This window comes from Lontra canadensis, unplaced genomic scaffold, assembly GCF_010015895.1.
Source record: "Lontra canadensis isolate GAN:19392208 unplaced genomic scaffold, GSC_riverotter_1.0 scaffold98, whole genome shotgun sequence".
Lineage (NCBI taxonomy): Eukaryota > Metazoa > Chordata > Mammalia > Carnivora > Mustelidae > Lontra > Lontra canadensis.
Genome location: NW_022631092.1, coordinates 59,383 through 75,755, shown reverse-complemented (window position 1 = coordinate 75,755; position 16,373 = coordinate 59,383). Strand labels below are relative to the sequence as shown.

Sequence of the window (16,373 nt, the reverse complement as noted above, 5' to 3'; positions counted from 1 at the left end):
GAAATAGAACCACTGGCCTGTCCCCATCACAACTTCTTATACTTCCTGAAAGTAACTTCTGTCTTTTATGGCAATCACTTCCTTTTCTTTATCAGTTTACCGCGCAAATGTGCGTCCCGAAACACCGTGGTACAGATTTGCCTGATTTTGTTTTGTTTTGGCTGTGTTCTTTCAACTCTTTCTGCATCTGGCTCTCTTCTCTCCCATCTCTTCTTTTTTTCCCTTTATCTGTTGAAGAAATGGGATTATATGTACTCTAGGGTTTCTCACCCTTGGGAATTTGCTGACTGCATTCCTGTGCTATAGTTTATCATGTTCTACTGTTCTTTTCATATCCTGTGAATCAGGACCAGGCTTGATCAGATTCGGAGTCTATTAATTTTTTATTTTTCTTTTTTGGCAAGATTACTTCATAGGTAATGGCGTGGTCTTTTATCAGGAGACGTATAATGTCTGGACATTTCTCATTTTTTTTTTTAAAGATTTTATTTATTTATTTGACAGACAGAGATCACAAGTAGGCAGAGAGCGAGGAGGAAGCAGGCTCCCCGCGGAGCAGAGAGCCCGATGCGGGACTCCATCCCAGGACTCTGGGATCATGACCTGAGCCGAAGGCAGAGGCTTTAACCCACTGAGCCACCCAGGCGCCCTGGACATTTCTCATATTTTGATGTTAGTAACTATCAGTGCTCAGTGTCTGGATCCATTAATTCATTAGGAGGTGGAAATGTGTTAACCTAAAACCATCCTTATTCATTTTTTAGCTGAAATTTTTCAGGAGATTTTTCTCTTCATCTAATATTTGGTTACGCAGTGGTACAATTCATGTAAGAAAGAGGGTAAATACTTGATTCTTTTCCCTCCTTCCTTTTTTCTTTTCTTTTTTTTTTTTTTTTTTTGAAAGCAGCTTTCAAAATTGAGTGTTTCCTGTTATTCTCTAGTGGTGACCACTTAGTTTTTCTGGCTATTACAAACTCTTGGATTTACTTCCATTTTATGTGTTTTAATCCATTTATCTTTATTGACTCAAAGTGGCCCATCTTTGGTCAGTGGAAACACCTAAGTTGGCTTCTTAGACTTATCTGACATCACTCTAGTAGTTTTTGATCGCTTCCTTGACACCTAGAAATGACAAGATGTTCCAGGTCTGTCTTGTACGTTTCTGGTTTCACATCTGGAATCAGTCCTCTCTTCAAAGAATCTGGTTTCTTTTACAAGAAACTGTAGTTTTAAGAATACAATTTGTATACTAGAGATACTCATTACTACTAGGTTGGTTATTTTTCCTAAGCTTTTTTTGTGGTTCGGGCTGGGAAATGGAAAGCGGTGTGTGTGTGCACGTGCGTGTGGTATGTTGTGCATGTGTGCTTTTTTAAAAGATTAAATAACTTCTGTATTAAAAATATTTCCGAATAAAGCATTTTCAGCTTTCACTCTTCTTTCATTTCTTTCCCCTTTCTTTTGTATTTGAATCTCGATTTCTAAGGACACAAGGGGGTGACTGAATTAAAATATCACGGAATTATTCACTTGCATTATTGCACAGATACGTGTACAGTAACCTTTGTTTACAAAACCAAGTATCACTTACGGTGTGATTATTGGAGAGTTGGGTTTTTTGGCATATGTTCTCCCGTTTTTTACCGTCGTACTGTATCTACTTTGTCAGAGCATATACCCATTATGTATTCTGTCCTCTTCTTACAGTCCTTGTTGAATCTCATTCTACAAATCAATGTCTGCTTACTGCTCACTACCAGTTCTTACGGTGACGTTTCTTCAGGCATTTCGGATATCTAAGGCTTGTTCTCTGATGGATTCTTAATTCTCTTTTTCTATGTTGAGAACGCTCTGGTCTTTATACTTGAAATTTGACTGCATATAAAATCTTCGATTCTTGTTTCCTTTGTCTTAACTGTGTTACTTCCCCTTTCTTTTCTGGCATAAGTGTCGCTGTCAGAGTGATGACAGTCTGATTTATTTTCCTTATAAAAGATCTGTTTTTGGCCTGGATGCTCAAAGAATACTTCTTTTCCATGGAGTTCTGTAATTTTATGAGGTGGTATCAGAGCGTGGGTTGTCCTGGGCTGATTTCTCTGTGTATGGTGTGAGATGTGAGCTTTCATTTTGTAGTTTTTCTTTTTTATTTTGTTTTTTAAGTTTAGGAAAGTCTTCTTAGATTAAAGCATTTTTAGTATTTTGTTCTCTTGCTTTGATTTTCTTTGTTATATGTTCACTGGCTTTTCTTTTTCTGCTTTCTGAATCTATGATTTTCTCTTGAAATGTTTATCTTTTTCACCCTTTTTGATTTTTAGAATTTTTTCCTTTTCACTTTCTATCTATTAAGTCACTGTGTTTCAATTGCCTTCAGTCTCATGTTCCTTCTAGTTTAGTTTTCATCTCTTAAATGATTGTGACTTTAGTTATTTCCTTCTACCGCTTAGTCTCTGAGTTTTTCTAATTCTGATCTGTTAATCTTTCTATATAAAAATTTTAAGTTTGTATTGAAATATTGGTTCAGAGCTCTCGACTTTTTGGCAAGCCTGTTTTATGTATTTTTCTGCAGGAACTTTTAAAAAAATTCAGTTTGCAGAGACTAGGTTTTGTTCCTTTTCTGTTGCTGAGTCCTTCAAGCAGTTATTTTTCTTTTATGTGCGATTAGTTCTAGATGGTATAGTTCAAGTTGACTTTATGTCATTTTCTAGAGCTTCCTCTTCTGTTTTGTTCTCGTGTAGGGTTCCAAAACACGGAGGCTGACTTGCCATATCTACCTTTGTATGTGAACCTTCTTTTTCCTTTCTTTGTATTATCTTTGTGATGCTCATTTTGGATTCCATTCCCAGCCCTTTCCCACCCACCCAGGGAGGTTTTGACCTGAGAGCTTTTCCACGGGTTGGTCCTGTGAGCTGTGGAGGCCAGCCTGCTCCAGCCCCTCCGGCAGAGCCCCACACAAGCTCATGGCTGGAGAACTCACGGCTGGAGTGCGCACGGCAATTCCCGGCTTCGGCTACTGCTCCCACGTTCTCTCTGTGCTTCTGAGAAGTGACTTGGGGTCACTCGGGGATTCTCAAACTCACCAGAGACACCGCTCTTGCTTCTGCTGCTTCCCTCACCGCTGCTGGTAGCACGTAGGTCATCTTGCATTAAGCGACCTCTTCACCCACTCCCATTTGGCGGTTTTGTAGGGAATAGTGTCGCCTAGTTTTGTTGTGGTTGCTGTCCACTGGGTTTGACTCCTGCTCTCCAGTTGTCCTGTTTGGCTTTACGGGGGAAGTCTAGGGAGATTAGACGTGTGCACAGCCAGCCCTACCGTCTTCAGTGGCAGCGAGACTTTGGACGCCGTGGTGTGTTCAGGGCTTCGGCAGACTCACAGTGACGGCTGACTCTTTGGGACTGCTTTCAGGAAGGAGGAAAAGTCATTCCAGACTGCATTAATTGTTACAAGTAGGCTGTAGGAATAAAACTCAGAGGAGTAAAAGCTAACCACTTAATTTGGAGGAAAAACACACTTTTTGTTGACTACAATTTATATTGAGTGGAAGGTGAGCTAGCATATTTCTTGAAATATGGTCACTTTGGGAAAGAAATTCCAGTAAAACCCAAAAGATAGTATGGTTACTCTCTTGAGTTACAGAAAGAGGAAAAGTTTTTTTTTTTTTTTTTTTAAACTCATTTTAAATTGTCTTAGCTTCTATAAGGAAATCATCAAATAGGAGATTACTCTGATGATTTGTTACAGTGGGGTAAATTCAGAAGGCATCCATTTTCGTATTTAGAAGTGCTATGCCTTGGTTTGTTCTTTTTTTTCTTTTTTTTTTTTCTTTTGGGTCTTGGTCATTTCTTGCGCTCAGTCTACAACCATAGCTATAAAACTCACCTTGTCTGGTGTATTGAGTCTGGTCTGTTGTGGTTTACACTGAAACTCCATTCAGGAAGATTTTACAGTGATTAAAAATACACATTAAGAGACCTGTTTGATAGGAAGAAATAATAGCCACACTCATTTATTTTGAAGATTTATTATTTATTATTTGTTAGAGAAGATTTCGACAATGAAGGAGGATTGGCATTCTATAGGAAAAATTAAATTTAAAAATCCCCAATAAGTTAATAAAGAGCATTTGCATGTATGGAGTTTATGTATGTGGTGTGATAATGCGTGGATATTTGCTAACAAAAATCTGCATCTAGTATTGTGTGTATGTACTTAGGGTATCCAGGCTCCAAAGCAAACCACCTTACATATTGTAAGTTGTCCGGTCTTAACAAACCTGTCTTTCACCTGAAGAGCCATTTCAGGTGTTGCAGACTGTAGCCTCTGAGAAAGTATTTGTTTCAAATTATTTATTTATTTGAGAGAGAAAGAGAGAGTGAGAGACAGCACGAGAGCGGGAAGGGGCAGAGGCACAGAGAGAAGCAGGCTCCCTCCTGAGCAGAGAGCCGGACGACCGCGGGCCTCCATCCCAGGACCCTGGGATTATGACCTGTGCCAAAGGCAGGTGCTTAATTGTCTGAGCCACCCAGGTGTCCTCGAGAGAGTATTTGTTTTAAATCTTTTTCAATTAGTAGTTGTAGACCTGAGAGTTTGAGCCCTCCTCGTCCACCCCCCAGTGCTTTCTCTCAGTGAGGTAAGCTACGTCTCAGGGCAGTTAAAGCCCAGAGAGAAGTGACTTGGTTACGGTCACCAGACTAACTGGTGTCCTAGCTGCACCGGAATCTGGGGCTTTTGATTCTAGCCCGGGGCTGTTTTCACTACAGCACACTGCTTTCTCTCAGTGTTACGTTCAGCTTGGCTGTGAGTGAGAAAGGTGAATCCAGATTCACTGCCAAAAGCATAGGGGTGAGAAGGGAAGCCTGGAGCGCTGGGTGTCGCCAGCTTTGCCTTTTCTGCGAAGCCAAATGACCAGACAGCCACCATTCCCTTGTCACTGTTCTGGAACGTTCTCTCCTCCACTGTGGTGACTTGTAACGGTCGCCCATGGCATTGAGGCTGTGGAGCCAGGTTAGTCCTCAGAGCAGATTTCTGTTGCTTTGCCACCTTGTAGGTACTATAGCCTCAGACAGCTTGCTAAGCTTTGCCGAGTCTTCATTTCCTCATCTGTGCAGTGGGATGATGATGTGATCTTCACGGAGATGTGAGGATGGGTCGGGGGCTGTGTATAAAGTAGCTGCTCTCATGTCGTACGTCCTCTTCCACATTTGAAAAGTGCCTTCGTAGCACAGAGCTTTCCTTAGTGGAAAATGTTTTCAGCACTTCGAGGATTGTAATTCTGAGTGTTGCTTTCTTTCGTTTTATAGTGAAAATGCCTCGTGTAAAAGCCGCTCAAGCTGGAAGACAGGGCCCTGGAAAGAGACGACTTGCGGAAAACTTTGCCCCTGGGGAGGTAATCACTGACATGACGAAGAAAGAGTGGAAGCTGGGCTCTCCCATTGGCCAGGGCGGCTTTGGTTGTATATATCTTGGTAAGTATAACCAATTCTCAAAATAGTTTCTCAGTTGGGAGAGGTTCCTAATTATCTACATTTAACTTAATACTGTATGATTTGGCAAAAATGTATCAATGACACAGGAGTGGACAAAAAGTTAGTTCATTTAGTCACAGTAGAAAAAGAAGGTGATATATCTGCAGTATTGTGCTTTAGATTTTAAAGATATTGTGTAAACCTGCCCTGGTGCCGCTCATTTTCAGGCTCGTTTGGATCCTCACTGCGGCAGTGACTCTTCTCTGCTGGGTCTTGTCCCTTTGCATCCCATTGTCCACGCTGTGGCTTGAGTGACCTAGCCTAGTTGAATTTCCGGAATGGCTCCCCCCGGCCTTGGGGATAAAGTGGCAGACACAGGAGAATGGCATAGAGACCCTCCCTCTCGTTGGTCCCTCCTTAGTTTTAATCTTCATCCCTCGCATTCCCTCAGGGTCTGCGCTTTGGCCGTCCTGCTGCCCTTTGCCTCTTGATCTCCATACGTGATGCTTCTCTGGTTTCATTTTTCCCAAGCTCAGGCTAGGGCGGGTACTGTCAGTTTATAGGCCCTTTGTGTCAGCGCTTTCACAGTCCTTTCACGCTGTGTTGAAATTACTTTTCCGTCTCAGCAATAGGGCATCTCTTCTTACTGTGTTCCTCGTGCTTGGCGTATTTATAACACGATGTTTGAATGAATTATCAAGCTTCCTTTTCCCCCTTTCCTCATTTGAACTGTGCGGTATTATTGGGATACTATCCTCATTTTGTACACTAAATGCTTATTTAAAAAGTTCTAATCTTGCTGTATTACTAATCAGCCTCTGAACGATGTGTCTTGGAGCTCACACCTTTCCATCTGCCCATGGTAGTTGTTTTTGCGACTTGGTGTTCCTTCTTCTCTCTGAACTACTGTAGCTGCCATTTCTTCAAAATCCTTCTGTTCCCCGTTGGTTGGTTGTTTCTTGTTTTCCTTTGCCGTTCTCCGTCTCTTCACATCTAGTGCGAGAATGCCTTAGGACTCGGGCCTAGCGTTTCTTCTTTTCTCTGGTACTCTCATGCCCTGGGGCTCTTCCAGAGTCATGGCTTTAAATGACTAGTGTTTCAATGTCAGTGACTCTCAAACTTATTTCTCCAACTTGGGCCATTCTTCTGAAGTCAAGACATGTATATCAACTGCCTCTTAAGCGCGTGAACTTGGATGTTTACTAAGCATCTCAGACATAAGGCTCGCCAGAGCACCAGCTCTTCCTGCAGTTTCCTCCATCTTAGTAAGTAGCAACTTCCTCTTTCCAGTTGCTTAGGCTGTAAACCTGGAGCCCTCCTTACCTCCTTTCTACCTTTTGCCCTCCTATCCAGTTTATCAACAAATTCTGTTGGCTCTTCTTTGAACATACGTCCACAGTGTGACCACTTACCACCACCTTGACTGCTACCATGTAGCCTACCTAGTAGCCTGGCTGACCTCTCTGCTTCTGCCCTTGCCCTCTGCACTCCGTTCTCCACTAAGAAGCCTGAGGAATTCTTAAATCAAAGTCTGATCTTGCCAGTTCTCTTCCTAGAACCTTCCCGTGGCTCTCCAGCTCAGTCATAGTGACAGCCTTATGTCACCTGTCATGCTGCTGTTTGGTCCCTGCTGCTTTTCTGATCTGTCCCTTGTTACTTTCCACCTCACTTACTTTTCTCCAGCTGCTCTGGCCTCCTTGCTTTCCTCAGACTTGCAGAAGCCTTCCATGTCAGGGTGTTCGTGCTGGTTTGCCTGGAATATTCTTCCCAGGTATTTATGTGGCTTATTCCCTCATTGTCACCTCACTGTCACAGGGTGTCAGCTCCAGGGACACCCTGTCACGTTTCTCTTAGGAGCTTGCAGCACATCTTCCTGCCTCATTTTCCCGCTGTAGCACTTACTACACCATTAAGCATTCTTTATATTTTAATTGTGGTCTGTGTCCTACCACTGAAACGTTAGCTTCATAAGAGTAGCGATTATATCTTCCTGCTCATTACTAAGTCAGTTTCCTAGAAACTGGCATATCATAGGTACTTGGTAAAAATACGTGTTTCATGAATGTGGGCAGTCTTATGTTCCTGACTGGAATACTGATTCCTGTGCTTTATTTGCGTGAAATAAAATGGCAGCCATGTGACAGTTATGGTTGGCAGTTCAAAGTTCTAGTGCCAACATCCTAACTGTTGATACAGATGAATTTCCTCTCCCAAATTAGTGCTTCTGGAACTTTAGCTCCCTTTTACCTCCCCGCCGCCCTTCTTAGGAAGGTTCCCTGGTTTGTGAAATTTAAGAAATGTCATCAGTTATCATCCTCTTTGGACTTCACAACCTACATTAGCATATCAAAAGCCATGAGTACGTTTAAATTAAGGAAATCTTTAACTCAGAGTTTTCCATACTTAATTGATGATCATATTGAAGATACCAGCAATTATAAAAATGCATTCCAATTTCAGACATGTTAAATCATGAAAAAAAAAAGTCTTCAAATTGATGAAATATACTGTAATGATATGCTGAGACACATACTTGGGAACAGAAATTTATTCTATCAAGGAGTTATAGATATACAAACTGAAAGATTAACAAAGGGTTAGTAACAGACTAATTAAAATAATGCTACTTCTTGTTCTGATATTACATATGTCACTTTTTCAAACAGCTGATATGAATTCTTCAAAATCGGTGGGCAACGATGCACCTTGTGTTGTAAAAGTGGTAAGAAAATATTTTAGCTGATTTTCTTTTTTGTTGAATGGGTGTAGTGTTTATTTTATAAGGATAAAGGATATTTTATATCCTTTTTGATAACTAGAATTAATTAAACCATAAGGTACTACGTTTTTAGCAGTGTTTAATAAGACACAAAAGTATCTTTATAGTTTTAAATAATTTGAATTCAAAAAGTCCATTTCCTCTCTTTTAAATTAGAGTGATCCTAGTATTTGGGGAAAAAAAATGAACGAAAGTATGGAGGTGTACAAATGTAGAATAAAAATATTCAGCTCATTCTTATTATTTCAGCTGTATTTACAATAGATGAGATACTTTCTTATTTTTATCCCACAAGACCATACTACTTTAATGAAACTTTACTGTATTTTATCTAGCATTTGCTTCTGAACTTCCACTTGGTCAGTCTTTTTCATTTTATTCCCAGTTTTCTTCCCTTCCACATCCATTTTAGTAAATTATATATTTAATTGTGATCACTTTGAACCTTCTTTTTGCTCAACTAATGTTGAAATTGGTTTGTAATGAGTAAAGGTTAACAGCATCCCATCTGATATGAGCATGCTTATACACTTATACAGCTTATACAGTGGTACACTAAAAGGCATTTAACTACTGTTTTTGTTAAGACTATATTATGCATCTTTCTGCTTACAAACTTCCATTTTTAACTCTTCTCTCAAAGTTCTTTACTTGTGTGAAGAATATGTTTTTGTTAAATAATAGGAGAGATAACAGGGTCTGTTATTGGGGCAAATTACTATCATAAGTTCCCCATTCGTCCTTTTTTTCTAAGGGCTACAGAAGTCAGAATTATCCTGGAGTTTTGTGTGTTGGTTTGTTTTATTTCACATTCTTTTAAATGAGGAATATATTTGATCCCTTGTGAATTAACTCTTTTGGACCTGAATTGTTTTAGTGATTGTTTTTAATACTTTTTTATTAAGGCATAGTTTTTACAAGGAAAACCATAATATATATTAAATAATTTGAATACTTTTGACAAGTGCCTATACCTGTATGGCTTCCACCTGTATCAAAATATACAGCATTTCTGTCAACCCAGAAAGATTTCTTATAGACTTTTTTGGTCAGACCCCTACTTCAGGGACCCTTTGAGGTTTTATTTTGTTTTGTTTTGTTTTTGGTGCTGTGGATTAGTCTTGTCTAGAACATCATATAAATGGTATTATACAGGGTATACTGTTTTGTTTCTGACTTCTCATGCTCTGCAGAATGTTTAATAGGCTCATTTGTATTGTTGGTATATCAGTCACTCATTCAGTCTTACTCGTCAGAATATTATATAGACATAGTCTTTTTTTTCCATTTCCTGTTGATTGTCAGTTTTTGGCTATTATAAATACAGCTCTTATGAAAGTTTTTCTACAGGGTTTTTATTTTTCTTGGATAAATACCTGGAAGAAGAATTGCTGGTTTGTAGGGAAGGTGTATATTTAAATCTATAAGAAAGTACCAGACAGATTTCCCAAGTGGTTGTGCCCTTTTGTACATCCGCCAGTGATGGAGGAGAGTTCTGGTTGCTCCAGATTCTCCAGAGTGTGTGGTTGTCGGGTGGGTTGGAATGTTTTGCCGCCGTGATGTTGCGTGTGTAGGAAGGTCTCAGAGTTTTACCTGATGGCTCACTTTGATTAGTTTTTCCAAGTAATTGTGCCTATTGGCCATTCATGTATTTTCCTTTGTGAAGTGCCTCCTCAGTTTTTGTTTGTTTGCTTGAAAGACCTAGGTAGTTTTACTCTTTATAATTGAGTAGTAAGAAAGTTGTTCTGGATGCAGGTCCTATTCCAGATGTGTGCATTGTGAATATTTTCTCCCCGTTTGTCGTTTGCGTGTTTGTTGGTTGAATGCTTTTTGTGCACCTTTTGAGGTGGATCATAGGATTTCTCTCCTTCATTCCGTTAATGTGGCAGTAATATCGACTGGTAATTTGAGTGTAAAACTTGTATTCTTAACATACATGCCACTGAGTTCTGATGTATTATACTTTATACATAATGCTGGCATTGATTTGCCAGTATTTTGTTAAGAAGTTTTCCATTTTTGTTCGTGAGGGATATTGGTCTTTGTTTTATCTAATATTTCTAAATTTTAAAAATGTCCAATCTCATTGTTTGGTTTTGGCATCAGGGTTATTGGCGCCTGGTCTCCTTTTTGCCCTGCAGAACCCTGAATCGCCTCCTTTTTACTCCTTGTGCCTCTATGAGGAAAGCGGAGGCTGGCCTGGGGCTCACTGTGTTGGTCCCCCCCCCCCCCCCCCGTCGCCTTTTTAAGATGTTATTTATTTATTTACTAGAGCAAGAGAAAGAGTGTGTGTGTGCAAGAGGGAGGCGGGGCCAGAGGGAGAGAATCTCAAGCAGACTCCCTGCTGAGTGCAGAGCCTGACTCGGGCCTAGTTTCGGGACCCTGAGACTGTGACCTGATCTGAAACCAAGGGTTGGCCGCTCAGCTATCTGGGCCACGCACATGCCCTGATTTGTTTCCCAATTTTTAGAGGTCACAGTCTCTACTGCCTATTCTGTCTAATGTCTGAAAGGAGTGATTCCATCTGTTTTGTCCAATTTTTACATTTGTTTACAGCAGGGGGCTAATTGGCTCCCAGTTACTCTGTCAGGCCTGTAAGTAAAGTTGATACCCTGATGGGTGTGTCCTGGCATTTTGCTTTTCTTTAATAAGCCTTTTCATTTTGGATTTTTCTCTCTCTTTATGGACTAATATTTCTTTTGAAATATTTACTTGCTGCTCTATCAGAGGAAGGAAAATTCTTGCTATTAAATTGAGTTGTTTATATGGAAACGCAGAATGTTATCTGCATTTGCCTTTGGTATGTCAGATTAAAATTAAAAATCTAAGGGCAAGACTACTTTCTTCTTAGGATCTTTAAGAAGTTTCCATTGTGAGAAGAGAGCAAGTCCACTTATATATCTATGACTTCTCATAATCTTGAGGTTCAAAAAATGTGGCTGGCTGTGACCATCTTGCAGCTGGCTAACCTGCACTACCCTCCCCATGTGTTGGAAGGACACTGCCAGGGCCGCACCTTATGGGTGGCACTGGTGGGGCACTGTCTTTCTTCTGGAGAGCCCGAGGTTCTCCCAGCCATGGTTTAGTGTAGAATGATGATGCTCTTCTTTATTATGGGTCATTCTAAATGTTTTAGTTGTTATTTAATGTAACATCACTTGTACTACCTGTTTTACTTACAGAGTTATGAAAAAAATGTGTAGGAACAAGTATTTCCTAACTGCTTAATAAGGTAGTAAATTACTCTCTATTTCTAATTTTAAAGCCTTTTGTTATCAAACCTCGTTTAGTGCTCTGCATCTCTCCTGTCTCCTAATTTAGTTCTGTTTCCATTGGCTGGTATTACTCCTTCTCTTTGTAATGAGGACAATGATAAATATTCAGTCAATTTCTCTTTTGCATTTAATATCTCAGTAACATTTTCAGTGTGGTAGTTTGTCTGTGATCCTGGAAGAATGCCGTAAACAAATCAGTGTTACTGACGTTCCCTTTTCTCTCTCAGGGAGAGCCCAGTAGCTGCTATTGCTGATTCCTTTCCAGATCCTCATCCTCTCTGAACTCCTTGAAACTCTAGTAGCATTCATTCTGTTTACATTTATTTTACCATTTCAGATGCTAATATCCTTCCCAGGCCACAGTCGCTTTTAATCTTGTAAGTGTTTTTTTCCTTAGCTGGATTTCAAGTTGTTTTCTTGTAAACTTACTTTGTTGTTCTTGTTGTAAACTTATTTTCTTTATGACGTTTATAAATGCCTGCTTTATTCTGAAAACTTTATAACCGTAATTTCGCAGCACCTTTTGATTTCTTGGGGCCACCCACTTTCATCTGCGGTCTGTGTCTTTTCAAGTAGCATCATTTGCCTTCACTTGTGATGTGCTGTGACGTAGCTCTGTCCACAACTACTCTGTAAGTCTTTGCTCTCAGAGCTTTATAATATTAAAGGTGGAAATGGTTTGTCAAACACAAACCTGTAAAATGAATGTCAGTTCTTTCCAGTATGAAAATCAACTGCTTATGAACATTTGCCATTTAAAACATTAGGGTCTATTAAAAATCATGTTTTCAAAGAACGGGTACTACTCTTTGGGGACCTTTCATAAGTAATTACTAAAAAACAAAAAGCAAAATACAAAACTATATGTAGTATGGAGGTAATTTTATAAAATAGCCATATATATGAAGAAAATATGTCAAAATATCTCCAAATTTTCTAACGTAAGCACATATATTATCTTTGGAGAAAAATCACCTTAGCAAATGTTATTTAAAAAATAATGGAAGACTGGGGCACCTGGGTGGCTCAGTTGGTTAAGTGTCTCCCTTCAGCTCGGGTCATCATCTCGGGGTCCTGGGATGGAGCCTGCATAAGCCTTCCTGCTCAGCTGGGAGTCTGCTTCTCCCTCTCCTTTGGTGCATGCGTTCTCTCCCCCACCCCCTCATATAAATAAATAAATAAATCTTAAAAAAATAGTCGAAGGCAAGTTGATTTTTAACGTGAAGTTAGACTTAATAATGCAGTGGCATATCAAATCAAACAGTGGTTCTCTACTAAGAAGTAGAGTGACTATACCACAGTGGTAGTGCGCTATAATCAGAATCTCCGATTGCAGAGCCTGGTTATTGGTATTTTTAGTAAAGCTCCCCAGGGGATTCTTCTGTGCCTCAAGGTTGAGAACCGCTGGTAGAGTGTGGTGCACAGAGCACCGTAATTATTTTCCGTGGAATCATGCGTGCTCATGTGTACCTTTGGGGTCCTTTCATTCAGTGGAGGCGGCAGGTACCCCGTGCTTCTGTTCGGGCTTCCCCTGCGGGTGGAAGATTTGTCAGAAGACGTGGCTGCTGCTAATATGCGTCCCTGCTCCGTGAAAGAGCCTCAGATGGTTAACCCGCAGATTCTTACATTTGGTCTGGAAATGAAGTGAAGACAGACATGTTCAAGATAGATGTTTAGGTACATACTAAGTATTTTCTTTCTCCTACCAAATGACCACTCTGGTTTTGCTTAGGGCCTTACTCCGTATTGACTTAGGGAGCAGCCTCAGAGTCATGGTGCTAAGGTCACCAGAGATGGTAAACTTGTATTCTTTGCCTTTAGATAACTGAGACACCATGTCTGTATTTTATCTCAGGAAAGATGATGTGCCCCGAGAAATGGGAAATTGGTAATAAGTTGGATAATGCAAGAAGAAAAAAATACTCTTTTGTGTTTTCTTGTTAACAGCCTTGATAACAAATTAGTTTTCAGTTATACTCCCCTTTTGCAGTCACATCAGTGAGCTCAGAGCAGAACTGAGGGGGAGGGCGGACTTTTGGGTCTTGTACCCTAACAGTTCTTTATATCCTGGTCACTTTGAACAGACATAAAGTCTTTGTTTCAAAGTTCCGTGGCAAGAAGTTTGCAGACTGATGTTTAATTTCTTTCACTGACTTTATGAGAAGTGACCTGAATTTTCAATTCATATATCATAATTTTTTGGTGGGAAGGGGAAACTTTATACAGCTTCATTTTTAAATGGCAGCCAGTTGCTTTTAGAGGGTGCCATTGAAATATATCACATTTTAATTTTTTTTCTGTTGTCATCTTCATTTTGACACTTAGAAGTCTTAAAGAAACGTTTAGTGATATTCTAGTTAAAATGTCAGTCCCAATTTCTTTTCTAAATCTTGGCTATTATAGAGTTGGCAAAGTATTTTAGATTTGAAATATGTTAATAAAATTTTAGTTATGAGTTAAGGTATTTTCTTCCACAGAAATAGCGAGCTTTGGCCAGAGTGCAATGCCAAGGAAGTAGCTCCTTTATTTTGTTATAATGGAACCTTATTGGATTAGAAAAAAGTATGAAATGAGCTCAAAGAGCCTTCATTGTAGTGGGGCTTTCATTATAATAGTCTGATTTATATAGGTTGATTCTTATTATTATAAGTTTAATAAATTATTGCCCAAAGGGAAGCTTGGAAATTAAAGTTGATATGACATAGGTTGGAACGGAATGAATCAGAATTTTATACTGATGGTAATAAGCCAGGATTTGTCTTAGGAAAACCCCTTTCAAACCTGAATTATATTAATAAGCTATTCTAAAAGTTAGTCTTTGGAGAGTAACTTCACCAAAATGTCTTCTCTTGAATTTCCACTACTTTCATTTCTTTCACTGAGAGTGCTGCTCCTGCTGAGGGCCTGCTGTGGGCCCTGAACAGGGACAGGTGTCTGTCCAGAGAGCATCGATGCCAAGGAATGAGCCATAGGTTATGGTGAAGCTTGAGGTACTGCGTCCAAAGATGAGGGACTTGCATTCATAGCTTGTGTGTTGGTTAGTTTCTATTTCTTAAGAGGTGTTGAGATGCCAAGCCCCATGTACCATTCTGTTTCCAGGCTGGGCTAACAAGTACACCTGGAACAAGGCACGTTTATTTTCAGGTTCTGGTCCACGTGTTGGTTATGCATGTTGCCTGTTTGCTATTGACTGCTTGTTCTTAACTAGGTGCTGCCCGATTCCTTGCAGATTGGCTGACCCGTCTTCCTATACACACTTTAACTGGGGATTCCTGAAGCTAGTGGGCCTCATGGTCATTTCTTCTAATGCTCTGCTGACCTTGCAACTCCAGCTACACGGCTGTTCTGTCCAAGATAACTTTCTTCCTGCATTTCCTAAAGGAAAAGCAACCTTATAATTAGTTTAGAAATGTTAGCTTCCTCGTTCGAAGTTTTCACTGCTTTTCAGAATTTTTCTCGGGTTCTTGATAAACAAGATAATACCAACAGAAATGATCAACATGACATACAAACCACTTTTTTTTTTTTAAATTTTATTTATTTATTTGACAGACCGAGATCATAGGTAGGCAGAGAGGCAGGCAGAGAGAGGGGAAGGGAAGCAGGCTCCCCGCTGAGCAGAGAGCCCAATGCGATGTGGGGCTCTATCCCAGGACCTTGGGATCACGACCTGAGCCGAAGGCAGAGCTTTTAACCCACTGAGCCACCCAGGTGCCCACAAACCACTTTTGATTCAGATACAATTTACTATTTAAGAAGTCCACAAAATTGTAATATCTTTTTTATCTTTCCATGTCTATTTAACAAGGCACAAAACTCCCCAACAGGCTGATATTTCTTGTTTGTCCATGCCTTTTTGTGCATATATAATTCTTTACAAATCATTTTAACTGTTAGTAGCCTTTAAAATGTAAAATGAATGTAGTCTGGTAAAGTTGGTTGGAAACAGTTATTACTGAGCCCTGGTTTCCTCTTGACTTTGAATTCTCATGTGGGAAGGTAATCGTGGGGCTCCTTAGTTTGAAAAAGGCAGGAATCAGTGTCAGCAAGGAAGGGATACCACTAAGTGGACAGTACTTGCTCGAGGCTCTGGAGTTCTAGAAGATTCCCTTTGTGACAAGGTTGGTGTCTGCCAGTCCTGATCAACTGGATACAGCTGTACTGAGAAACAGGGAAAAGAGTTGGATTTTGTCACTAATTGGTTAAGTCAGGTATTGGAATTTTATTGGATCTCAGAAACATCTGGTAGCCCCTTGGTTCACATGGTTGCCAATCATTGCTTAAGAGAAAGCTTAACAAAGATGAAAATGAGTTTAAAGATTTTTCTTAAACTTCTGCAAAGACAGAGCTGTTTATCTGATTTTGAACATTTTCACTTACAGAAATGGACTTTGAGAAAAATATAAGATTCATGGACTCTTCTGAGAATATCTAAAACGTTTTGAAAGAGTGTGTCCCATAAAAATAGTTACAAACTTAAGTATCATAATTACATTGGAAAGAAACACTGATGTTAGTGTTCTTTGAAGTTTCATTGAAAATGACTCCATAATGTTAATGACTGCTAGCGCCAATAACCTCTTATGTTTTAAGGAGCCCAGTGACAATGGACCGCTCTTTACTGAACTCAAGTTCTACCAGCGAGCCGCCAAACCAGAGCAAAGTAAGGAGCACAGCACACATGTGTCTACCTTGTTAAAGTGACCGCTGCTTGTTGTGTGAAGTCAAGACAAGAGCACTGGATCTGATATTATGACGCTTTGTTATATCTATTTTTTCTCTTTTTAAGTAAATTTCATTTTAATGAGATTTGTTTGAAAGAATTTTGATCTCTTACTGGGTTTGGTATAAGATTT

General features: G+C 39.8%; 1 protein-coding gene across 5 annotated transcripts in view; it reads left to right on the top strand.

The window, feature by feature from the left end:
* Positions 1 to 16,373, top strand: part of VRK1 (VRK serine/threonine kinase 1) — a 74,157-nt gene that overhangs the window by 29,673 nt on the left and 28,111 nt on the right. For 3 of the 5 annotated variants that reach the window (XM_032837463.1, XM_032837462.1, XM_032837466.1), the window contains 3 exons: positions 5,299 to 5,463; positions 8,130 to 8,185; positions 16,111 to 16,180. In XM_032837463.1, coding sequence (XP_032693354.1) covers positions 5,304 to 5,463; positions 8,130 to 8,185; positions 16,111 to 16,180 — 286 coding nt within the window. In that variant the 5' untranslated portion in view covers positions 5,299 to 5,303. Of the gene's footprint in view, positions 1 to 1,938; positions 2,060 to 3,070; positions 3,129 to 5,298; positions 5,464 to 8,129; positions 8,186 to 16,110; positions 16,181 to 16,373 lie in introns of those variants that run through there. The other 2 variants (XM_032837464.1, XM_032837465.1) reach the window with 2 other exon arrangements.